Source organism: Hibiscus syriacus, unplaced genomic scaffold (genome assembly GCF_006381635.1).
Source record: "Hibiscus syriacus cultivar Baekdansim isolate YM2019G1 unplaced genomic scaffold, ASM638163v2 tig00110988_pilon, whole genome shotgun sequence".
NCBI classification, from domain to species: Eukaryota; Viridiplantae; Streptophyta; class Magnoliopsida; order Malvales; family Malvaceae; genus Hibiscus; species Hibiscus syriacus.
Genome location: NW_024062942.1, coordinates 871,905 through 897,788, shown reverse-complemented (window position 1 = coordinate 897,788; position 25,884 = coordinate 871,905). Strand labels below are relative to the sequence as shown.

Genomic DNA, 25,884 nt, shown 5'->3' with positions numbered 1-25,884 from the left:
CAGGGAATCCAAAACAAGTGAAAGAAAAATGGGGGTAGAGGAAAATAATCTGAAATCAACGAGCATCAATGAAGAAGAGAATAAGAAGCCTAATCCTAACCTGAAGGAGGATGAGGTGGAGATTGCAGAGGAAGATACGACGTTACCTTCGCCAAATAATGATATAGTGGGTCAGCCCCACCTGCTGGAGCACTTGTAGACCTTCTGGTTCGATAATCCGTCTGCTAAAACCAGGCAAGCTGCTTGGGGTAGCTCAATGCGCGCTATTTACACTTTTTCCACCGTCGAACAATTCTGGAGGTTAATCTCTTCCTCCAAATTTTCAATTTCATTTGAGTTCAATTCTTGTTTGTTTTCTCTATTGGTTGTTGGATTTGGATGATAATTTGTTCCTAGACTTGTATTTTATTTCTGAATTTGATCATTCCGTAAACGCTTTTGACATGTTTCTATCATTGGAAACCTAAACGGAATCAGTCTGTCATTAATTAGTTTATAATATCAACAAAACGAATCATCCCAGTTTTTTCAGTCCAAGTTTGCTTTTTGTGACGGATATATATGATGAATTTCTGCAGAATTTTGTGGAGCAAACTAGTACAAAATGCTTTCCGAATGTTATCAAGGCGATCTGTTGTTTAATCCATTAACATGTGAACTTAATTGTTTGCTGCCATTGATCACTGATCCCGTGATTTCCATTACAGTCTTTACAACAACATACACCACCCAAGCAAGTTAGCCGTGGGAGCCGACTTTCATTGCTTCAAATATAAGATTGAGCCCAAGTGGGATGACCCGGTTTGTGCCAACGGAGGCAAGTGGACTGTAACTTTCCATAGGGGCAAGTCAGATATGTGTTGGCTCTACACGGTATTGTTTCACATAAACATAATGCCTACTCGTTTATACATGGATGACATGGCTTAGTCTCTTCTCCGTCTGCTGTACTAGTTGCTGGCTTTGATAGAACAGTTCGATTATGGTGACGAGATATGTGGAGCGGTTGTGAACGTGAAAGGAAGGCAGGAGAAAATAGCACTGTGGACCAAGAACGCCGCCAACGAAACTGCTCAGGTAGAACTGTTGAGGGGGGAAAATGGCTTGTGTAGATTCCAAAAAACTAATCTTGGGTTTATTGTTTGAAATGCAGATAAGCATCGGGAAACAGTGGAAAGAGATACTTGATCATAAGGAAACTATAGGCTTCATATTTCATGTAATTTGCTTTCATACCATTATTCCATTGCTATCCATTTAGGGGATGGTGCTTATCAATTACAACTCCATTTTTGTTCCAAGGTTTTGCAATTAATTTAGATGGTTAATTTGACGAGACCCAAAAGGAAATCAAGTTTGAGTAAACCTGTCCAGATTAAAAAAATGGAAAATGACCCATCTAGTCCAACAACGAATTAAAGAGAATTTGTGATTGGGTGAGATAAAATTATAAAACTTGGTGTTAAAATTTAATTATTAATTTTTAGTAGAGATAAATAAAAAAATCACTTAATCAAGGTCTTAAAATGACTTAATTGAATTAAGACAAAAGGAATATTTTAGATATTTATTTTAAGGATTAAAATGAATACATGAAGAGTTTAAGGGACAGACAGAAATTTTCCCACTTTTAAGAGCCAAAAGGAAATTTTGTAGAATTTTAGGGGGTGTCAACTCCCTACTACATTCAACTCCCTACTACATTCAACTCTTATCTGGTCACTATCTTCCTCAAAAGTTTAAGGCTCTGCCGAGGAATTAAACCATTGCTTGGTTAGATTCAACGGACCACGATTAGGGAATAGTAAGGTTGAGGTTTTCTGATCCATCCAAATTTAATATAATCACAATAAAATTTGATTCGGATTTTATTTAATATAATTTTATTTATTTTAATTTAATCTAATTTTTTAATTAAAAATTTTCCTTATTTATGTAATTTTAAATTTGTATATATTTTTATCAATATAAAATAAAATATTGCTTATGATTTGAAGCCATTTTCATTTTTTCAAATACACGCAGAAATAGACCCCATCAATCTAACCTGTTTCATAGAAAATCCAGATTTCAAAGACCAACCCCATCCCCTTCACACAAAAAATCCAAAAGAAGGCAAAAACATGTAGCAGTTATTACATACTGATAAAAATAAATAAATAAATAAATAAAATACGTGGCTATAATAAACAACTAAATAATAATGTAAAAATGGCACAATTACATGATTTTACTTACAATAAAATAAAAAAAATCCCATATTAGCTAAACAAAGAGAGAAACTAAAGTATACAATGGTTGAATTTCTCAAATAATGCAGTGGAAAAAATTATTTGCTCAAATAATGCACTCGACAGATTATTTCGTGAAATAGGGTGAATGCTACAGTAAACACCGAAAACGCATTGGAGTCCAAGCGATTTACCGAAACCCTTTGAAGACGCATTAGATTCCAAGCGTCTCTCAAAGACGCATGGAAATCCATGCATCTTCCCCTCATTTACCTTTATTTTTTTTTGTATTTCCCACCGGGAGGATAATAATAGTGAGGTGGACCTGGCTTTTGTTTATTTTGTATTCCCCATCATTTACTTTAAATTATAGGATAAAGAGTTGGATTTTAATATTATAAATCTACTATAATCAAGAAAGTATTTAATATCACGTGAAATATAGGAATTGTAACAATAATACATGTGGCTCCTGCATGTATAGCAATAATAAAGTGTTTTACACGTGAATATGTAAGAGAAATAATGATGCAGTTATTGCAACAATAATGGAGCAATAAGTGAGAATAGGGATGGATGATTGGGGTTTGTGGTTAGAGGATTGGGGTTGATTTTTAAGTATAAATATGAGGTGTAGGGAGGGAGAGAGGATTACATCGGGAATGGAAAAAAAGAGGAGAAGAAAGAAGAGAAAAGAGGGAAAAATAAGAGAAAATATAAAGAAAGGAGAAGAAGAGAATATCGGTTCGTGCTACTTTATTCGACAAATTTAACCCGATTAGTTAGTTAATTTTGTTTATAAAATCTATATTATTTATAAAATAATATGAATAATATATACATAAATTTAAATTTGTTATGTTTGTTAATTTCGTTTCAATTAGTTGTATGTGTCATATGTTTGTTGAATAATTAGATGTAGTTTGTTAGTAGTATGTGTTATTAAATTATTAATGTTATTAAATTTCGTTGTACAGATTCATCTCGTTGAAATGGCAGAATAAAATCAACTACTTCATCTTGACGCTCAACATATTTCTAGCCATTTAGGAGCGATGGTGTTATTATTATTTAATAAAATATTATAATTTTTTTATTAAATAGTATAAAATGTTTAATTTATGATTAATTGATATAAATTTTATGAATATTATAATTGTAGGAAGACGAGCAACGAGTCCTCCGTCATCGGATTAGTATTCCAGCTAACCACACCCTTTGATTGAAGATAACCTGGAAGAGGCTGGATTTTATCATGTTACATTTGTACGGGAGTATAAGTTGGTCCCAGGTTTGATATGTGCATTGATTGAACGTTGGAGGCCAGAAACATATACATTTCATTTGTCGTACGGAGAATGCACGATAACCCTAGAAGATGTGGCCTTACAACTCAGGGTTCCAACAAATGGGATGCCGGTGGTGATGAAAAATGATTATAATAACGTAGAAACAATTTGCAATGAGTTTCTGGGGCAGACGACAGTAAGCCCAAATGTAAATGGATGGCGTTTGAGGATGTCGTGGTTGGAGGATCAATTTCAACTCAACAAAAATAGTACTTAGGAAGAAATTGTATATGCAACTCGAGCATATATCTTACAATTGATTGGGGGAGTTTTGATGTCGGATAAATCCGGTGGTCTGGTTCACACGCAGTATCTTCCGTTTTTGAGAAATTTTGAGAATACACGTCAGTACAGTTGGGGATTTGAGATATTGGCGTTCTTGTACCATGAGATGTGCAAGGCGTCAATAATCATCAATGATGCTAATACCGTGGAAATTGATGGATGTCTGATGTTGCTACAATCTTGGGATTGGCACAGACTTCCATCTTTAACATCGATTAGTCGTACATCGATTGACTTTCCTCTTGCGGGGAGCTAATATTTATTTTATGTATTTTAATTTAAATTCTTAATTAGAATTTATTTATTCTGATTAAAAATAAGTAAAAAATATTTTTTGATTTATTGATTGAGGCATAAAATAGAAAATACATGACTATTTCACAATAATATCAAAGAGTTTTGATTAAAGATCGACATTTATAGCAAAAAGAAGGTAAATTTTACAATAAGTAATATAATTATACTATTTAATTTAATTTAAATTAATTAATTTAACTTCATTTATTTATATTTATTTCTTTATTTATAATTTTATAAATGTGTGTAATGAATTAATTTTCATAAATGTTAATTTTACAGTTTGTTTGTGTTGAAAACATTTTGATATTTCGATATAACAAATTAAGTTAAATGAATTTTAAGATTTTCCAAAAGATTTTCTAAGTATATTCGATATAATTATTCGAATATCAAAATATTACTCCAAATCTTTCAAAAGTCATTTTTAATCCTTACTCAAGTGTAAAATTAAGTTTTAATCTTAAAATTATTTCAAAATAATTTTACAAAGTATTTCGAACCGTTTCAAAGCCAAAAATTCCATAATGTCCAGAGGGAACCGATTCTCCCCTGAATGGTTTGGCTCCGAGAAAAACAGAATGCTCGGAGGGAACTGATTCCCCCCCAAGGGGGTACCGATTCCCTATGAGGGGGAACCGATTCCCCCCACGCTCCAAGTAGAAATATTAATGGTTTTCACACTTAAACGACTCCATTGACTCCACTAATCATCCCCAACATTCAGAATCAATTGAGAGAGTATTTAAACAAGTTCTGAAGCCTTTGATCAACAAGAAATTATAGAGAAACAAGAGAGAAAGCATCAAACACCAAGTTTGTGCAAATCAAGCCAATTTTCCTTTCAATATTCATTTTGCTTTCAATAACACCATTTGTGCTCATTTGTAATTATTTTTTAGTGTTCTTTTCTTGTTCTAGAATTGTGCAAACATCTTACCTTGTGAGGTTTTCCTTGTAAGTTTGCAAATTTGTGTATTTCTCTTTGAAAAAGAGTGTGCTTAAGAATTTGGGGTATAATTCTTGAGGGAGTTGTAAGGTTACTCTTTGTCCTCAAAAGAAAGAACAAATTAGTGAATTTGTTGGAAAATCCTTAGTGGATAGCTAAGGTAGTGGACGTAGACTTTGGTTGAGAAAGTCGAACCACTCTAAATCGTTGTGCAAATATTTTCAATTTTATGCAAAAGCTTCCACCAAAATTTTAATTACCAATTCACCCCAACTCTTGGCCATTTCCATCAATTGATTAACTCAACAATTGGCATCAGAGCTTGACTCATTTGAAGGTTTAACCGCCTCTTGAGTAGATCCGGGAAGAGTTAAATCGATAAAGATGGCGTCCACTTCCGGTTCATTCTCCATGGAAGAATCCAGACCAATTGACGTGCCTCCACACTTCAATGGAATAAATTATCGTCATTGGAAGAAGCTTATGATGATATTTATCCAAGTATTTGATATGGAAGCTTGGATGACAATATAGAAAGGATATTCTTCTCTTACAAATAAGGCAAATAAGTGTAGTGATCAAGAACGGAAGAAAGCTCAACAAAACACAAAGGCTATACACATGTTGTGTTGTGCAATTGATCCTAATGTATATAAAGGAGTTTCTTCTTGTTCAAATGCCAAGGAGATGTGGGATAAGCTTGAGGAGATCTATAGAGACAAGGAAGAAGAATAACCAATAAAGATGATGTCTCTATTAGCTCTCACAGAGCCAAAGGTATCTTCTAACTCAAATAGATTAAATTCAAAATCTTTTAATGAGTTACAAGATGCTTATGATGAATTATTTTCGGAGTTTGAGACCATGAACTCCAAATATAAAAATTTGATTTCTAAATTTATTGCTAAAAATGATCTTCTTTTGAAAGCTAAAACAGACTTGGAAAATCAAAATGAAATGTTGAGAAAGGAGTTAGAGCTTTCAAAAATAAAATCTGAAAACTTTGAAAAAGAAATTTTCAAATTAAACAAACTTCTTCTAGAAACGAAAATGGATTTTGAAAATCAAAATGAAATCTTGAAGAAGGATTTAGAGCTTTCAAAAATGAAATTTAAAAGTATTGAAAATGAAGACTTCGATTTGAAAGTTAAGCTTGAATGCTTAACAAAAGAAAAAGAGATCATTTTAAATAATTCATCTAGTTCAATAATGACAATATGTTCACACTGTCATTATCATGGTCATAAGGAACATACTTGTCCTTTAAAGAAAGGAAAATGATTTAAAATTAGACAAGTATGGGTTCAAAAAGGAACAAGAGGTATTGAAACTAATATTAAAGGATCCAAAGCAATTTGGATACCAAAATCTACTTAAATGTCTCTTGTAGGTGTGTGGGAGAAATGGTGATGAAGATGATGATATTCAAGATGTTCTAGCCACACATGAAAAATGAATGGGTAACCTCTAAACTTGATGTTTTTATTTTATTTGGTTGCTCATTTAGTTTATGCATGCATGAGGTTTTAAATGTTGAATAATTCTAAATGATTATGTTTTATCTCATGTATGTTGAAAAATATTGTATGATGAACATAGTAATTTTTGGTAATGTTTTATAAACTCTAGTACATCATTTTTTTTTTTTTGTCAAAATTGGTTTTTAAAATGTAATTGAAATCTCTTTAACAATTGATATCGATTTTTCAAGAACTTTGGTTTTACAAAATTTTGACCTTAAATTTTTCTTAATGTTTATGCATAGATTTTTTTTTAATATTATAAAGTTTTAATGCATAACATTTTCAAAAACTTTATGCATGTGCTTTTAATCTCGATAATCAACATTGCATAATGTTTTGTATGTGAATGGATTAAAGCATAATCAGATTAGATAAATTTGACAAAAGATACAATGTCTTCTTTTTAAATTAAGTGTTTGCAAAATTGATTGACATTGCATCTATTTTGATTATGCTTGTTGGTCATAGAATATGAAACATTTACATGGTGCATTTAGACTCTATAGATATTACTGATTTATGCCTAGTTGCTAAGGATGAGCATGATAGTTGGTTATGGAATAGGAGACTATGTCATGCTAGTATGAGTTTTTTGCAACGGTTAATTCAAGGAGATTTGGTTCGAGGACTGCCTAAACTAAAATTTGATAATGATAAAATATGTGATGCTTGTGCTAAAGGAAAACAAAAGCGAGTTTCTTTTAAATCCATTAATGATGTATCAACTAGTAGAGTATTGCAATTGATTCATTTAGATCTTCTTGGGCCATCTAGAACTACTAGCTTGGGTGGAAAACAATATGCATTTGTCTTGGTAGATGACTATACTAGATATACTTGAGTTCTATTCTTAAGTACTAAAGATGAAGCATTAGAAAAATTCATCACGTTTTCAAAAGTAATCCAAAACGAAAAAGATTACTCTATAACTAGTGTTAGGAGTGATCATGGAACTGAATTTGAAAATCTTGGATTTACTGAGTTTTGTAATTTTAATGGTATTAGCCATACTTTTTTCAGCACCTAGAACCCCTCAACAAAATGGAGTTGTTGAGAGGAAAAATCGAACTTTAGAAGAAATGGCTAGAACCATGCTTTGTGAAAACAATTTGCCAAAATATTGTTGGGCGGAAGCCATAAATACCGTTTGTTATGTTATTAATCGAGTAATGATTAGGCCTATTTTAAAGAAAACTCCATATGAACTTTTTAAAAAATAAAAAGCCTAACATTAGCTATTTTCACCCTTTTGGATGTAAAATGTTTTGTTTTAAACAACAGTAAAGACAATCTTGGCAAATTTGATGCTAAAAGTAATGAAGGAATTTTTCTGGGTTATTCCTTAAGTTCTAAAGCTTATCGAGTATTTAATAAAAGAACTTTAGTTATAGAAGAGTCTATACATGTTGTTTTCGATGATAATCTCCTTCCGAGGAATGATTCTTGCTTGAATGATGATGTAGGTATTATAAATACAAATGACGTTAGACATGACATTGGAGAACCATCATCAAAGGAAGAAACGAAAGATGAGGAAACTCATGATCCTCTCGAGAATCCAACCATTGAAGAAAGGGAAGTATCTTACCCAAGAGAGTACAACTATGTCAAGGATGATGAAATCATAGGTGAACCATCTAAAGGGGTAACAACTTGATCTTCTCTTAGAAATATTTGTAATTATGTTGCATTTATCTCATGCATAGAGCCTAAGAATATTAAAGAAGCATTAAATTATGAACATTGAATTATGGCTATGCAAGAAGAGTTAAATTAATTTGAGAGAAGTAAAGTATGGACATTAGTTGAAAGGCCTAGTAATAAATCTACTATAGGTACTAGATGGGTATTTAGGAATAAGCTTGATGAGAGTGGTAATATAGTGAGAAACAAGGCTAGACTTGTTGCTCAAGGGTATACTCAAGAAGAGGGCATAGACTATGATGAAACATACGCTCTCGTAGCTAGGATGGAAGCAATTAGAATGTTATTAGCATTTGCATGTTTTCATGAATTTAAATTATATCAAATGGATGTTAAAAGTGCATTTTTAAATGGTTTTATTAAATAAGAAGTGTATGTGGAACAACCTCCAGGTTTTGAAGATTCAAAATTTCTGGATCATGTTTTTAAATTGACAAAAGCACTTTATGGTTTAAAACAAGCTCCTAGAGCTTGGTATGAAAGATTATCAAACTTTTTAATTGAAAAAGGTTTTTCAAAATGGAAGGTTGACACTACATTGTTTTTAAAGCATAAAGGTAAAGATTTATTAGTAGTTCAAATTTATGTTGATGATATAATATTTGGTTCTACTAATGATGTTCTTTGCCAAGAATTTTCTAAGCTAATGCAAAGCAAATTCGAAATGAGCATGATGGGGGAGCTCTCATTTTTCTTGGGACTCCAAATCAAGCAAAGAAAAGATGTCATCTTCATCAATCAAGCTAAGTACATCAAAGATATGCTCAAGAAGTTTGGGCTGGAAAATGGGAAACCTTATGACACTCCAATGAGCTCATCAACAAAGCTTGACTTAGATGAAGGAGGTAAATGTGTGGATGTTAAATTATATAGGTCAATGATTGGTTCTTTGCTCTATCTAACTGCAAGTAGACCGGACATTATGTCTAGTGTTTGCTTATGTGCTAGATTTCAATCATGCCCTAAGGAATCACATTTACTAGCTGTTAAGAGAATCTTTAGATACTTTAAGGACACTCCTAGTTTAGGACTTTGGTATCCTAGAGACTCTATGCCTTTTCTGATGCGGATTATGGAGAAAGCAAATTAGATAGGAAAAGCACCTCCGGTACTTGCCAATTCCTTGTAAATATGTTGATTTCTTGGTTTTCAAAGAAACAAAATTGTGTTGCATTATCTACCACTAAAGCCGAATACATTTCAGCTGGTAGTTGTTGTGCACAAGTTTTATATATGAAACAACAACTTTTTGATTATGGAATTGAAGTAGGTACCATTCCTATCAAGTGTGACAATACTAGTGCTATTTGTCTCACTAAAAATCCCATCCAACACTCTAGAACTAAGCATATTGAAATAAGACATCATTTCATTAGAGACCATGTCACTAAGGAAGATGTAGTTATAGAATTCGTTGATACTTTGCATCAATTAGCGGATATCTTTACAAAACCTTTAGACAAGGAACGTTTTTGGACACTTAGAAGAGAATTAGGTTTAACTGACCTATCTTCACTTAGTGTTTAAAATAAATTTAGCACTTTTAAGAATAAATGAAAAATGCTTATAATAGTAATTTTTGATTGCATTCATTGCTTTTAGTTAGGGGAGTTTATGATTCTTGGTGAAAATTAATTTTATGTTCAAATGTAATTTAAAGATTAATTTGATGGATTGAACATGATTAATTTTCAATATATGAGTTGCCAATACCACTAGAGAAAATTAATTTATCATTTTGAGTGTTTAAAATCAAATTTTTGTATTTTTAGTGCAGAGGGAATCGATACCCCCTTGAAGAGAAACCGATTCTCCCTTTGAATGGGAACCGATTCCCCCTTTGAATAGGAACCAATTCCCTCCTTGAGGGAATCGATACCCCCCATGGGTTTTGGATATATCGCGACCAGAAAACCCATTCTCTCAAAACCTCTCTTCTTTCTTAAACGTCGTTCATCCTCTCTTTCTCTCTAAATCTCCATTTTTGCCAAAATCATCAAATACAAGTCGAATTAGATCGTTCTTCAACTTCTAATCCTTGCAAACAACATCACATTCTCATAAAATCCAAATTTTCAAGGTAATATTTCAAAATCCTCTATTTCATTGATTTTTGAACTTAGGACTAGTTTTGATAGTTCTAAGATTAACATTACATCGGGCATTGGTTATATGATGATTTTACAACCAATTTCGTCAAAAACACTCAATTTTTCAAAACTATTTTTAAATTTCGAAATAAAAAAATTGAAAATTGTTGTTTTAATTGATGTTTTTGATTCAATTATGTTTTCATAAAAACTATACGTATTATGATTTTCAAACATTATTTTCCAAATAGTTTTTCAAAACATTGCCCTTTAGGATTCGGTTTAGAGAACCTTGAAATATTGAGGACTCATTTGAGTTTTGGGTTTATATTGCATACATGTGTTTAAATTTGCAGGTTACATATTCTATTCTGATTCTTAAACCATGTCAAATCCTAAATGACCTAGGACATTGTCTAGTAGCTCAAGTCAAAATCGACCTCTTATTCCTCTTCCCAATCCAAATAACCCAAATATGACCATTATGAACTCTTGTTTCAACGTATCTGGTTGTGGGACAAGATCTATACCATATGTACCATACTTGTTTTGAGTCATACAAAATCTGGGAAGAGGGTATCCCTTCGATCCAAGCTATAGAAGATATGGACTTCCAATATCTTCCTACTCTTAAATCCTAGAAGTTTGATAAACTCTTTAAACTCAAACCTTTGGTTTATCATCAATTAGTCCGCATTTTTCTTTTCCAATGTGGTATGTGTCCAAAACAAACGTCGATCTGAAACTATAGGAATTCGATCCTATCTTTTAGGATAATTCATTTTTATTGACTCCGGCATAATCGCTACCCATTTTGGACTAGATAACTCAGGTTTAATGAAAAAGATACTGTAGATTCACCCTATAAGTCTAACGATAATGAGAGTACCCTAAGAACTCATCGTGATAGATTCCTTCATTATTTGATCTCTTAGTGGTTTAGACCATCCGGAGGTAGGTACTCCTCCCTTAGGAACATAGATATATGGTGGATATATTGTATCCAACATAAAAAGAAGATTAATCTACCACAGATCATATTTAGTGAGTTTCCATAAACACTATTCCTTCCAAGAATATAGAAACCTTGGTTTATGGTTGTCTCCTTAGTAATTTGTTTATCAAACTCGGTCTTAGGGCCAATGGGTTTATCGTCCCGAACTCAGAACTTTTAATTGTGAAACATTTTGATGTTCATGGATTCTTTTATTTTGGGTGTTTGAATTTGTCGGATAATTGGATATTTGAACTTACATGCTTATATATTTGGTTTGATTTTCACTATCATTTTGAGCTTAATGTTTATTTTTGCATCACTTACATATTCGTTGCATTATGACCAATTTTTTCCATTTCACATTGTTTATGAATATTGAATTATGGAACTAATGGCTAATCTTTCTCTTGATTATGATCTTAGCAGCTTACGCTATATTTAGTTATACAATTGGCTAATTGTTTTTCAAAAACTTGTTTAAAATCTTTTAAAGGTCTTTTTGATTTAACAAAAAAGGGGAGAAATGTTAGAATATTAAAGTGTTTTTAAAAGGGGAGAAGTGTTAGAGTAAGGGGGAGTAATTTCAAAACTTGATTTCAAAATCTTAAAATTACTAAAATGTTTTGTTATATCAAAAAGGGGGAGATTGTTGAAAACATTTTGATATTTCGATATAACAAATTAAGTTAAATGAATTTTAAGATTTTCCAAAAGATTTTCTAAGTATATTCGATATAATTATTCGAATATCAAAATATTACTCCAAAACTTTCAAAAGTCATTTTTAATCCTTACTCAAGTGTAAAATTAAGTTTTAATCTTAAAATTATTTCAAAATAATTTTACAAAGTATTTTGAACCGTTTCAAAGTCAAAAATTCCAGAATGTCCAGAGGGAATCGTTGTGCAAATATTTTCAATTTTCTGCAAAAGCTTCCACCAAAATTTTAATTTCCAATTCACCCCCCTCTTGGCCATTTCCGTCAATCGATTAACTCAACAGTTTGGATGACGTACCTATAGCAAGAAGTTTTAGCGTGTGTGCCGCCATAGGTTTTGTTGGGTTATGAAACGTGGGCTGCTGTTACACCATTAATTCATTTTGTATTTGTTGAGATATTGTTTGCGAATTGAGTGTTGAGGCAGTTCAAGTGCCACCAACCTATCCCGTCCATTCCATGGGATCATTACCCCTTGCACAAATTAGATGGAAGGGGTAAGCACAGCGTGAATTGGGTTGCGAAGCATGCAAACTACATTCATGATTGGAACAACAGAGCTTCATCCGTGCCACCAATTGCTCTAATGGAAGATGATGAGTTTAATTTTGAAACTTCGGCTTACCTTCAGTATTATTTCGAGCATGGAAAGATGTACCTGACGACGTTGGGAGAAAGACAAGAGTTTAAAAAATATAAGAGAAAATTTGGTAGAGTCGAGAAATTTATACGTAGTGAAAGTGGGAGTTCATCTCAACAATATGAAGTGGAAACAACAGAACCATTTTATGATTCTTCAGTTCGGCATACATACCGAAGTTGATGCCTCCTCATGCACCTACGTTTACAGGAGGGGTGGAAGATGAAACTGGTGGAATGAGAGAGCATAGTGGTTGGGATATATTTACAAGAACAGCTGATATGCCCCTAATGAATGAGGAGGATAAGTATCATACTCCTGAGCAACTGCAACGACCACAACGCATTAGACGTCCGCCTCGACATTATCATTCGATAACACCCCGACATCGACAACAATTATAAACTCAATTGTTATTTGTTTAAATAGTAATAGTGTCAAAACTAAATATTTAAATTGTACTATTATTTTAAATCGTAAACATGAGTAAATATTTTTTTTGAAATTTTTTACCTTAACTTAAATTCAAAGATTTAAAAATTATTATTTATAAATTGTTTACCTTACCAAATTGATTAAATTCGAATATTATAATAAAATAAATAACAATTGTAAACATGAGTAAATAATTTTTTTGAATTTTTTTACATTAACTTAAATTTGAAGATTTAATAAATAATAGTTATAAATTCGAAGATTTATAAATAACAATAAATTATTATAAAATTAAGTTAATTATTATAAAATCAAATATATATATACATAAATTATTATGCATAAATTATTATAAAATCAAGTGAATTATTATAAAAAATGAAATATATATATACATAGAAATACATATATGATTACTACTGAGGTCTATATCTTAGTAGATTATAACATTTCTTTTTTGAATGGCCTTCACCCCTACATAATCCGCATCTCTTTGGTTGACCTCTCTCTAGCATGAAAATCCATACTGGTATGAATACGACTGGACTCAGGTCGACCCTTTGGACTTCTACGAAGCATTGATTTGACAGCCATTCGTCATGATCCTTTTTCAGCCAATATAACTCATTTAGGATCGGTCTAAACGCATAGCTGTAGACATTTAATATCCTATGTAGGTGAAAACACTCATCAACATAATTGTATGCGCTTACACCATCATACATACATACAGCGAATACATGAGTACATGGATATCTCCATGCCTGAAAGTGACTACAATCACACCATTTGAGTCATAAATCAACTCTAAATGTTTGGTCTTCTCCTCCTTCGTTGCGGCGTATGCATGACACAACAAAAGTATGACCAACTCGGTCAAAATTATGAACAAGCATTGAGGTTGCCAATCTCTCGTTTGCTTCCACCACTGTAGAGGCCAAGTTTGACCTCTATTTATGAGACACTCAATCCCCTTGCCTTTATCGGACAAACCTTAGTCAACCTAAAGTATGTGTCCTTTACTAAACTCGTTATTGGGAGATGAAGTGTACCTTTTAGTACTGAATTAATTGCCTCAGCAAGGTTTGTGGTCATGTGTCTGTATCGCGACCCTCGTCGTATGCTTGTGACCATTTTTCTCGCGGTATTTTCGAAGCCCACTTCCATACACGTTGATCATCATAAAATACTTTCAAATTGTCCAATCTCTTATCAAAATTTGGTTGTCATAGTTCGTATCTTGTTTCATAATATATATATTGTGTTACAACTCAATTAAAAAAACCACATAAATTAATACTCAAATGTTGAAAATAAAACTTACCCATGCTTACTATCTCCCTACGAATATGGGCGTTATGAAACTGATCGATAATATTCTTACCAATATGGCGGATACAAAATGTGGGATATGCATGTGGAGGTATCCAACAACTTCCTGGTCATTCAATTGCTGCAAAATGCTTGTTCCTCGATCAAATATCAAGCAAACACCATCTTCTTGAACGACATATTTACGTAGATTGGTTAAAAATAAATATCATGCTTCTGTTGTCTCTCCTTCAACAATGGAAAATACAATTGGGAAGATATTTCGTTCACCATCTTGCGCTACTACCATCAACAATATATGTTTATATTGACCATACAACCACGTACCGTCTACTTGGACCATACGTTTGCAAAATGGAAATCCTTCTATGCATAACTTGAATGCCCAAAAGAGTCTATGAAATATCTTCTTCCCTGGAACAAGTTGACCTTCTTCGTCATACGCAGGCATGGTTTGGGACTTCACTATGGTTCCCGGGATGAATCGCTTCATTTCTTGTAACAAATATAGTAGCTCATTGTACGATGTATCTTAATCTCCATATGTCAACTTCATTGCCTTCATTTTTGCATTCCAAACCTTGCCATATTTTACTTGGTATCCAAATTGGCTTCGAGTAGATGCAGCTAACACTGAACAAGGGATTCTTGGATCCTTCTCAACTAATACCTTCACGTAATCACAAATTACATCAGAGTCTAATAGTCAGTGGTCTTTCTCGATTGAGTTCCGCAAACATGTGTGAGGACCATTGTACCGTGTGAGGACCATTGTACTTTGTGATGACCCAAGCTTTGTGCCTTTGAATTTTGGACACTCTGATCTTCCAATTGCACTCTGGGTCATATTTAACACAATTCATATATGGTTTTTTGGTTGGACTCTGCAATATGGACATCAACATGGCCTTTGATGCAATACTCTTTAATCGAGAGCGTAACTTCATCTTTTCCTCTAAATTACATCCCAATTGAAAATTCATTAGAAATTTCGAATGATGCAACCATATGGTATGGAGTTATATGTGGCATGTCTGGGAATTCTCGTGCCCTCATCGCATCATAATCGATCTCGTACATGTGAGGAGTTAGTTGATACAATGTCAGAACTTCATCAGTTGGTCCCGGGTTAGGTGCACCACCACAGCCAAAATTATCATCGTCGGGTAAAACGGGTTCCTGAGTTTCTTCATCTTCGCTAGAATCATCATGGATTTCTCCCCATCGATTTTCAACATCGACATCAACAGTCAATTCCAAGTTATATATGCTTCTCTCCTCGTACTCTGCTAGTGCGAATGTTCCACCGACTTCATTTCCGCTTTCTAATATCGCCATAAATTTTTTATTGATTTGTATGTCGGGTCCTCAAACTCACTTCCGAAAGCCATTTCAGATGAATTTCCAGCTATATTTCTTTATGACCCATGAACATCAGATATGTTACGCACATCAACAAATAACTCAATAACTGCAATATTTGTTGACTCATGTAATCCAATCATGGTTCCAACATCATCTTCTTCAACTGGTACTGCAGCATATCTAACTGGATTGGAACATACCATGAACCTGTACTTCAAACCATCAACTGCAGCTCATATTTTTCTTTCTATCCTATGCTTCATTTCTACAAATGTGATATCCCTTTTGAACATCATATTTATAGGTCTTTCAGACTGGAAAACAACTTCGACCTCATTTTTCATAATATATCCATTATAGTGGACAATCGTGAAAAAGTTGTTGCTCATTTTCTCTACAACATCAAAATTTGTGTTTATAATAGATAAGATATAATATATAACAACAACATAAAAATAAACATAACAACAATCGTAAAATTAACAAATATTTATAAAAATAATTATAAAATACCTTAAAAAATTTATTCAAATTTAGTTCACCTTCGTTCTTCCAAAAAAATTAACAAACTATTAGACTAATTTCATATAAATTTATCGAATAATGTAGCACGAACTGATATTCTCTTCTTCTCATTTCTTTCGCTTTTCTCTTATTTCTTCATCTTTTCTCTTCTTTCTTCTCCTCTTCTTTTTTCATTCCCGGTGTAATCCTCTCCCTATCTCATATTTATATTTAAAAACCAATCACAATCCTCCAACCACAACCCCAATCATCGATCCCTACTCTCACCATTATTGTTCCATTATGGCTGAGCATTATTGCTCTTACATATTCACGTGGTAAAACACTATACAGGGGCCACATGTATTATTGCTTACATATTGACGTGGGGTAAACTTTTAGATAATGTGTTGGAATTTTTTATTGACTCCATTATTGCTAAGCATTATTATACATTTTTTAAAATAATTATAAAATTCCTTAAATAAAATTTCTTCAAATTTAGTTCACATTCGTTCTTCAAATTTTAAGATTCAAGGTTTAGAATCTAGGGTTTAATATTTGGATTTAATTTTGACTATTATTATAAAAAAATTAAAATAAAATAAAATTGGAGCATAATACGTTGTAAAACCTAAGGATAACTATTTGTAAAACCTAAGAAATTAGTTTCAATTCATGCAAATTAATGGAAACGCATCCTCTTCCATGCGTTTTGCATGGATTTCTATTATTATAAAAAAATTCTTCTATTATTGCTATACAGGGGCCATAACGTTTTGCATGAATTTCTATTATTATAAAATATTCTTCATTATTGCTATACAGGGCCACAACGATGGTATGGGTTAGAGAGGGGAAGGTGCATGGATTTTCGTACGTCTTTAAGGAGACGTTTGGAATTCAATGCGTCTTTATGGGATTTCGGTAAATTATTGAGATTTTAATGTGTCGTATTTACTGTAGCATTCATCATATTTCACGAAAAAATCTGTCGACTGTATTATTGAAGCAAATATTTTTTCATTATATTATTTGAGAAATTTAGCCAATCATAATAGCTTGATTGCAATATGATATTTTTTAAAATTTTCAGTTATTAAAAATTATAAAATGATATTCTAACAATAGTATGTTATTTTGTTAGAATTTTCTTCTATTAAAAATTACAAAATGATTATTCTACTATTCGTATGATTTTATTATATCACAGTTAACATATTAACGTCAAACTCAAATTTATGTCAAACTTTTAGTAAAAAAATAATTTTAAAATATATTAATAGCTAGTTATATGATTATTTTATAATTTTTAATAATTAAAGATTTAATAAAATAATATTTTATAATCCAAAGATTATTTTATAATTATAGATAATTTAAGATTCAACAAATCAATACATACTTCAAATACCATTAATGTATTTTACCCCGGGATAAAATAAACAGATTTAACCTGCTATCGCCGTCAGAGAATGCATAGAGCGTTTCTTGAAGGAGAATCATGCATTCCAGCAGCCAATGATGTTATGGATTTTGCTACAAGTTCTTCGTCTTATTTCCGAAACTATAGTACTAGTATATTTACTTAAGTAATTATACAGCTAGGATTAGGCAGTGAATGAGAGCGGCCAAATATAAGTAAAGAGACAGGCTGAGAGAGAGAGAGAGAAAAGGGGAGATCAGGGGACACCCCACACGTTCTGTGAAGGAGAAAAAAGAGGGGGAATCTTCAATCATGCCATCAGGTTCTAAGAAGAGAAAGGCTGCCAAGAAAAAGAAGGAACAAGCTGCCACCAACATCAATTCACCTCAAAACATCCCACATGGTACTTTGCTTTGCTTTTTTTTGGTTGGGGGTGGGGTTTGATGATGGGTTCTTTTGCTTGTTATCCATCTACCGATGTGCTCACTTCTTTAATTACTTTTTTTTAGATTTATAGTTGGAGTAATAATCAGCTTGGTTTGAATGTTTAATAGCTAATAGTATTAATTTTCTAGTTCATACCCTTCATTAATTGATTTGGTCGCTTTTCATTGGGATTATCATTCTTTAATCACATACTGTTTACTTTAAAATTTCTCTCTCTTCTTTACCTTTTTGAGATTTTCTGGTTTTACGTTCTTTTTACTTGATTTTGACCTGAATTGTTGTTATTAATCAACGCTTAATAAAATTTAAAACTCGTCACTCAGTTTTCTGTTTTGTTTATTTGAGTCATCTCAAGAGGAGACTGGTTAACTCTTGCTTAGTGATTAGAAGTATTCTGACTTTATCAAATGGTGATAGGAAATGGGGATCCAAGAAGCCAAGGTGAAAGGGAAAGTGATGGCGGTGATGTTGATTCCCCTGCATCTCAGGATGACCACAATCACCAGCATCCATTCAACCAGAGGGAAGAAGGGAAAAGGGAGCATTCTGCTATGCAATCACATGCAGCCGAGGAGAAGTATGCGGAACGGGCCATTGGGAATGCGGAAAACACCGTGATATCAGGATTCAATGATGTTGTTGCTGTTAAAATTGAAAAAGAGTCGGAACCTGAGGAGAATCTTGAGAGCACACTGCATGATAAGAGCTCTAGTAGCAGTAGTAGTAGTTCTGATGATGAGTCTAAAGCCTCTGAGAAGAAGTCAAAAGATGAAGCCTATAATTTTGGTTCTGAATGACCGCATATGGCAATGACGATAAGCCTATTAGTGTTACGTCTGAAGAAGTCCTGAAGGTTGTTGAAAATGCAGCAGTCAGAAATGTTGGCAGTAATTCTGCTGCGGGAACTGCCGATGTTGACAATTTGATAAAAACTGCTGTATCTGTGCAAGAGGAAGTGGATCATGCTACAGAAGTTTCTGCAAACAAATCAGTGCTTGATGTTGAGCCAGGGTTGAATGGAAGTGAAGAGAAGTTATTGCCCTCCTCAAATGGCGTCTCTAGGTTTGAAAATGAAGGAAAAATTTCCTCATCCTCCGTTACTTCTGCTGAAAGTAGTACTGTGGTGAACAAAACTCAACATTTTGAATCCCATGATCATTCTGAAAAGCAGGTATATCTGGCCTCTTTTCCCCAAAGTCGTGTGTTCGACATTCCTTTTTAAGTTGGCTTACAAGTTTTTTTGTTGAATTGGTTCACAGCCTGTTGTTGCTTCAACTCCACCCATGGTGCAAAGAACCTCAGTGTTAAGTTGCTGTGGATTGTTTGATGTTTTCAATGATTCTGGAAGATAATTGCAGGTTTGGGTTATTCATTGAGCTTCAGAAAGTGTAGTACTTTCCTTTATAATTTTCAGTACTGCATATTCGGATATGCTGGGTAGCTCATATCCTCTGTGCATGCGAATCCCAAGATTATATAACTGCAACTTGATATCTGGAACTTAATGTTTGTTAGCTATCTGGTATTCGTTTGCTATCTTCATGGCCTTGACTTTATTGTCCCTTTATAATTTTCAGTACTGCATATTCGGATATGCTGGGTAGCTCATATCCTCTGTGCATGCGAATCCCAAGATTATATAACTGCAACTTGATATCTGGAACTTAATGTTTGTTAGCTATCTGGTATTCGTTTGCTATCTTCATGGCCTTGACTTTATTGTCCCTTTTTTGTTCCTTCATTGTTGAACTAATCACAAATTCATCCTGGTTGAACCAAATAGACTCAGTGAATGATGAAAGGCCACTTGGTAGCATGTTCAATTATCTCTTTGGTCGATATTGTTGTATAGTAAATATTTGTCTGAATAATATTTTTATTTTCTTCACATATCCCCTACAGAACTCGGTAAATTTTTGCTTGCACAATGCCTGGAGGCTATGCGTGAATCGATTGCCTCCCTATTCAATTAGTGTTCATCTTGCTGAGGGCATTTTTATTTTTTTCCTCACCTCTATTTCCAATTTGAAAGTTCAAATTTTAATGATCGGGATGTCTATGTGGAGACACACTTCCTTCCAATTTCTAGTAGTGTCTAATTATATACCAGCTGGATCTTGTCTGATACACTGTTTTCTTTTTAATGCAGAACAATCTGTCCATGGGGAGTTTGGTAGACAAGCCGTTTGTCAAAGTTGCTAATGGTTTTGGTTTCTATACATCTATTTCATTTCAACGCCCAATGATTTCTTAAAAGAGTAATGTGCAGCAGACCTAGCTAGAAAAAACAGTTGTACGTTTTGTGGATGCAGATAGTCGCTAGTTGTTCGTTCCTAGCTTTGAGTATATTCTTTTGTTGGCACTTTTGCGACCTAGTTTCTTAGCTAGGTTTGTGCTGAATCTTGTTCTTGTTTCCGGATTTCGTGGACTAGTTTCCTTAAAGGAGCATACTAGGGTTTTTGAGTTTAAACTCAACATGGTTGCTATGTAGGTGTCGATATCGTGAATTTTTACTCTGTTTCAAAAAATTAATAGTTGTGTTTCTTTGCTAAGACCAATAATAGGTGTCAGATTACTGCTTTATAATCATGGATTGTGCATGATTGAAGACTTGTTTCATGAACTTTTCATTGCTTCAAGGAGAAACTTGACCTCGACCGCTCGGTTTGAAACTGAAACGTTTTTCTTGATCGATTAAGATGAAACCAATCGAATTAATGTAAATGTGATTGGTTTCGATCGGTCAGGTAAATGGGTTTTTAATTAATTAGTTCTACTTAAAAGAATGAACTTTACTGCATTTTTTAGTTCCACTTGAAAGATAACGAAGAATTGGGAGATCGATGTAAGCTTGTCATTGCACCAGAATTTTTATGGCAATAAAATCCAATTAAATGGTTGATACCGTTCATGGCATGTCGGTGTAGCATCAGTAATAGCATTCGACCGTATCACACCAGTTACATCTAAAGAATCAAATGACTGCAAAAGAGAGTTCCATGGCAATAAAATATACAAAATGAAGACGCAATCACATAGCCTTAACCATGTTTTCAGCTTTATGCGCCGCCTTGAATTGCTGCTATGTAGAAAAGTTGTGTAACTGTAAGGATGATTATAAATGCTTCCATTGTTATCTACAAAAGAAGAGATGATTCACATTAGCCGACATGTAAGATGAAGAGTTTGGCTGAGTTGAGAACACCGGAGTTCTAAATTCCGTTCGTACCAGACGAGCGTTCCTGACTTGGAGCTCAATTTCTTTGCATGCAAATCTACCAAAGATTTCGAGTTAGTTTGGAAACAAAGCTTGTGTGTGCAGATGCCAGAGTTACGAGGCTGACCCCATGGCAAGTAAAGTAAGAGTCCAAGCGACGCAAGCTATAGAAGCTGCTGACGGCAAGCTACCGGCATGCCATGAATGGATATGGTTGGTACCAGCGATTACTGATGCTACACCGACAACCCCTGCTGTGCGATGTAAAGAAACTATCTAAATTAAAGCCCTGAACATACATAGTAGGCAAATATTTGAAAGGTGACGTACCGATGATAAAACCATTATCAATAGCTTTGTTGACGGCCCATGAGCCAATCCCCAAAACAATGGCATACATGCAGAAGTTAAGGAACAAAAGCAGAGCAGCAACGGGTTTCATTTGAGCATTGGCCATTGCCTCTTTTTGTCCGATGATTTTAAGACAAAAAGCTGTCGAAAGAAGAAGAAATTAAAAGATGCAATATATCAGGCACATGTGATTTGTGAATGTGGGAGGGGGGTAATATATATGCCATCAAAATGATGTTTGGTTCTTTTCTTGCAAAGGCCAGCTGCGTGGTAGGTTTGTAAAGAGCATGTTTTACGGTCAAGGCAAGGCAAACCTTCAAAACATGAAACTTGATACTTTTCCCTTTAAAGAGTCGAAAATGATTTTATAGACAAATATTAATTTTTTAAATATACAATAATGATCAAATCAAGTTTAGTTATTTAAATAACTTCAATAATTCACGCATTTTACCTATGCGAATGCATAAATTCTTTTTGTATGGGGATGTATAGTTCCATAGTAAAAATGGATTTCAACGAGTCAATTTGAATATCCATGGTCCCTTGAACAAAAAACACTAGCAACAAATAAGGTGTCCAGATGCTAAAAGAACTACTGAGATGACAATGGCAAACAAATTAAGAGGAAAAACAGCAACTAAAATTTGCACCCATAATCCACTTAACCAAAATAAGCATGAAGCTATACTACATAAAAACATAAAAGAGGATAGTTGTACCTGTATTAGATAGGGGGCTAAACTCATAAATGCATAGAAAGTGCTTTAAAAATATATTAGGACATAATTGTACTTGAAGTAATAACTCCATGATACAAAGTCTTGGTTGAAAATGTTATTGTCATCTAAAACAACAAAATTATCCAAATTTTGCTAAACAAAGCTTCAATGCTAAACATAACAACTACAAGCTTATGCTCATTCATCTTCTTGGCTGTGCAGCCTGGAAAGCTTGTTCGTAACAACGACATCAAGCTGTGCTGCCCGTTCAACGATCTGTTTTCTCTTCTTTGTCGAAACATCATGGGCAATCTCAGCACAGTATGTCCTGACGAGCAACAAAAAGAGAAATTTGAACAAAAACATAAAAGACAAATACATAAGATGATTGTATACAACACAGTATGTTAGATTACCTGTTGTGCATCATCAAAAGTTCAAGCTCTCCAACATTGTGTACAACAAATTTCTTAAAACCATTTGGAAGATAATGTCTTGTCTTCTTGTCTGAACCGTACCCAATGTTGGGCATCAGAGTGCATCCCTTGAACTTTCTTCTTACACGAGAATCAATACCCTTTGGTCTGCGCCAGTTCGTCTGTAACAGCACCAACAAAATAAGTAAAAACGAGTTTCTTACTTTAAACTGTAAAGCATGGAAAACAAGCTTAGAAAACAACATAAAAGCAGAACAATGTGACCAGGGTTTTAGTAACAGAAAGCTTGTGTGAAAAAATAACTGTGTCGCAAGAACTGTTCAAAATTTTATATTTGCCCTCAAAACAAAATGCCCAGCTACAAATATATAAAATCTGGACATCAGATACCACAGGCAAGACGCTCTGAGAGAAAACTCTTTAAAGAAGTGAAGCAAATTGAAATTAAACACGGTGAATTTAGTATAACATATACCAAATGTATAGTGTGTGTTTTTTCTGCTGGAAGGATATACAATCTCAGCCAAAAGATGGTGATTATTTATATAATCACCACAGATCAAGCCAATGATAATTTTTTCATCATAGCTTGCTTGGAAATGGAAGAAAAACGAAACTACAGCAATTAAATCAATTACCAAAGATGGTTGTTTTAAAGAAGCAAACTTTAGAAAAAATAACTTAAGAAATCTACAAAAATGAATAGTTTATTTTGATAAAATGGATCAAATTAAAAGTCCATTGATATCACCATCTTCCATCAATAGATGAAAGTATGGCTGGTTGTCAAACAAAAATCATCACTTCCACTAACAAAGTGAAAAGTTAAAAACAATGTCAACCATAATTGCAGAAGAAGCAGAAGACCCGTGATAATACGTGGATCAAATAACCGAATGAAACTGATTCCACATTTTACATCACAGCGGTTCGTGTCAAAGTTTTATCTCTCTAAGCACATTAACTCAAATTCAATTTAAACCCCACAAAATATTAGGTAGATCAAACTTTTGCAAGCAGATAAAAGTTGCTAAATAAAAGATGGGAAAATTTAAAAAACTGAATGGAAATAGAAAATTTTGAACATACCTTAACCGAGATTTTGCGGTCGCTCTGGGGTCTCTTGAACTGCTTGACCCTCTTCTTCACGATTTTCTTACTTAGAAGCGGCACCGCCATTTCTTCTTCTCCTCCTCCTTCTTACCTCTATTATTACCAAAGACCAAAACAACTGTTTAAATTGCAGAACTAATTGAGAAATATCTCAAGAACTACACTCGAAATTTATAAATAAAGAAAAAAAACAATGAAGGCGCCGATACTTACTCAGAAATTAGGGTTTTGGGTGGACCGCCTCGTTCTAGAGTTGTTGCGGCTTATATATGTGTTTAGAGTTATGGCTCTGAGGGTTTGTGTATTTCGGTCCTTGAGCCATCGTATAATTCCTCAACTGGGTCATAGGGTTACCTTTTAGGCCTTTTTTTTTGCCCATTACCGTAAATAGAAAAAAAATTAGGGTTTTCGGGCAATTGTCTTTTAATTAGGGATCTTCGGGTCTAATTGGACTAGAATGTTACAATCTTAAGTAATGTGAGAAATTTTCATTTCATAAACTTTTTTTTTTGCCTATAAATACGTGTTTGGTAAAACTTATTTTACTAGTCTATAACAACCTTAGTTTTTCACTTCCAAATCTTGAGTTTTTTTGCGAACATGACAATTATTCGTGTAACTATTTTTTATGATTGCAAATCTTTAATCATGTGTCTCAAAAAAAATTCAACTAAATGAGTTGAAGTTCAATATACAAAGAAGGTTTCAACTGGGTAGCAGTAGAATAATATCTTTATTATATTATAGAATTCTACTATCATGCATGAGATTTCATCTAAGTGATGATATCAGCCTTGCTGGTATGATTGAGACATACTTCAATTATTCTTTGCCTAATGTTGATTTGTTTGTAGAGTTCGATGATCTTGACATTGCTTTTACAGTTGAGGATACTGCTTCCAGCTCGAACATCCTAACAACTGAGACAAATGACGAAGCAACAAACATAGATGATGGAGACCCAGAAGCATGGTTCCAATTTGCACGTGAATGACAACAAGAAAAATCATAGAGAATTGAAGAACTTAATATTACTTCTGAAGAGTGTATTGATTACGAAGTGTAGCACAACATAACGAATAATGCAACAAATGTTTATGAATTTATGATTTCATTTGACAGTTTAGTGTGTGTAAGGTTTGTCTTTTTTACGTCCTTAAGGTAATGTATTAACAGTGTTGTAATATTACTTTTTAATATGCATTTCTCATGGTTTGTTATTTTTTCTCCATATATCAGTATGATCGTTCAAACTCCTCGCATTAAGAAGATAAAAGAAACAACTGAATATGACCACTCGAATCACGTAACCTCATTATTACGAATTTATTATTTAAATATAATATTAAACAAAAAAATCACGAAAAAAACTTAAAAAAACTAAAGTAATCAGTAGTATCTTCATTGAACTCGTCACCTTGAGATAACGAGTTCCAACGCCTTTTTTCAATTCTAATTTTAAGTATATTAAGGTGACGAGTTCCTTTAAAATATTATTATATTTTTTTCAATAAATAAGTTTCATAGGTATTAAAAGTCAATGTCCTAAAACTCTAATTTTTTCCTGTTTACGTTAATGGGCCAAAAACACTTACCATTTTCCATGATCGAGGCATATGGGCTTTGTAATCCAATCTATAGTTGGTCGAACTTATTTTGATTTCCCTTTTTTATCGGAAAATTACAAGATTTATATAACGTATTATTATTATTATTATTATTATTATTATTATTATTTATTAATCTAAAATA

The 25,884-nt window shown here is 33.2% G+C and overlaps 1 protein-coding gene, 1 non-coding gene and 3 pseudogenes across 2 annotated transcripts; 2 read left to right on the top strand and 3 right to left on the bottom strand.

Annotated features, from left to right (window-relative positions):
- The first annotated feature begins 9 nt into the window (after positions 1–9).
- LOC120149048 lies at positions 10–13,187 on the top strand (annotated as a pseudogene).
- A 4,766-nt stretch (positions 13,188–17,953) lies between these two features.
- Positions 17,954–20,915, top strand: LOC120148995 (annotated as a pseudogene).
- Positions 20,916–21,293: 378 nt separating this feature from the next.
- LOC120148992 lies at positions 21,294–22,044 on the bottom strand (annotated as a pseudogene).
- A 568-nt stretch (positions 22,045–22,612) lies between these two features.
- Positions 22,613–24,442, bottom strand: LOC120148915 (60S ribosomal protein L32-1-like). Its single transcript, XM_039161877.1, has 4 exons — positions 24,346–24,442; positions 24,109–24,225; positions 22,999–23,180; positions 22,613–22,910 (listed from the first exon to the last, which is right to left on the bottom strand). The coding sequence occupies exons 2-4, from the start codon at positions 24,196–24,198 to the stop codon at positions 22,781–22,783; spliced, it is 402 nt and encodes a 133-aa protein (XP_039017808.1). The 5' UTR covers positions 24,199–24,225; positions 24,346–24,442; the 3' UTR covers positions 22,613–22,780.
- On the bottom strand, positions 23,532–23,613 carry LOC120149121. The gene has a single exon (XR_005518433.1). It is a non-coding gene; the product is annotated as a small nucleolar RNA Z196/R39/R59 family (small nucleolar RNA).
- Positions 24,443–25,884: the final 1,442 nt, after the last annotated feature.

Bases quoted from the DNA above. Each gene is read 5' to 3' on its own strand.
- LOC120148915 (XM_039161877.1), bottom strand. From the start codon at position 24,198: ATGGCGGTGCCGCTTCTAAGTAAGAAAATCGTGAAGAAGAGGGTCAAG. The intron at 23,181-24,108 runs GTATGTTCAAAA...GTGCTGTTACAG, and splicing joins ACCGCAAAATCTCGGTTAAG to ACGAACTGGCGCAGACCAAA. The intron at 22,911-22,998 runs GTAATCTAACAT...GTTGCTCGTCAG, and splicing joins CTTTTGATGATGCACAACAG to GACATACTGTGCTGAGATTG.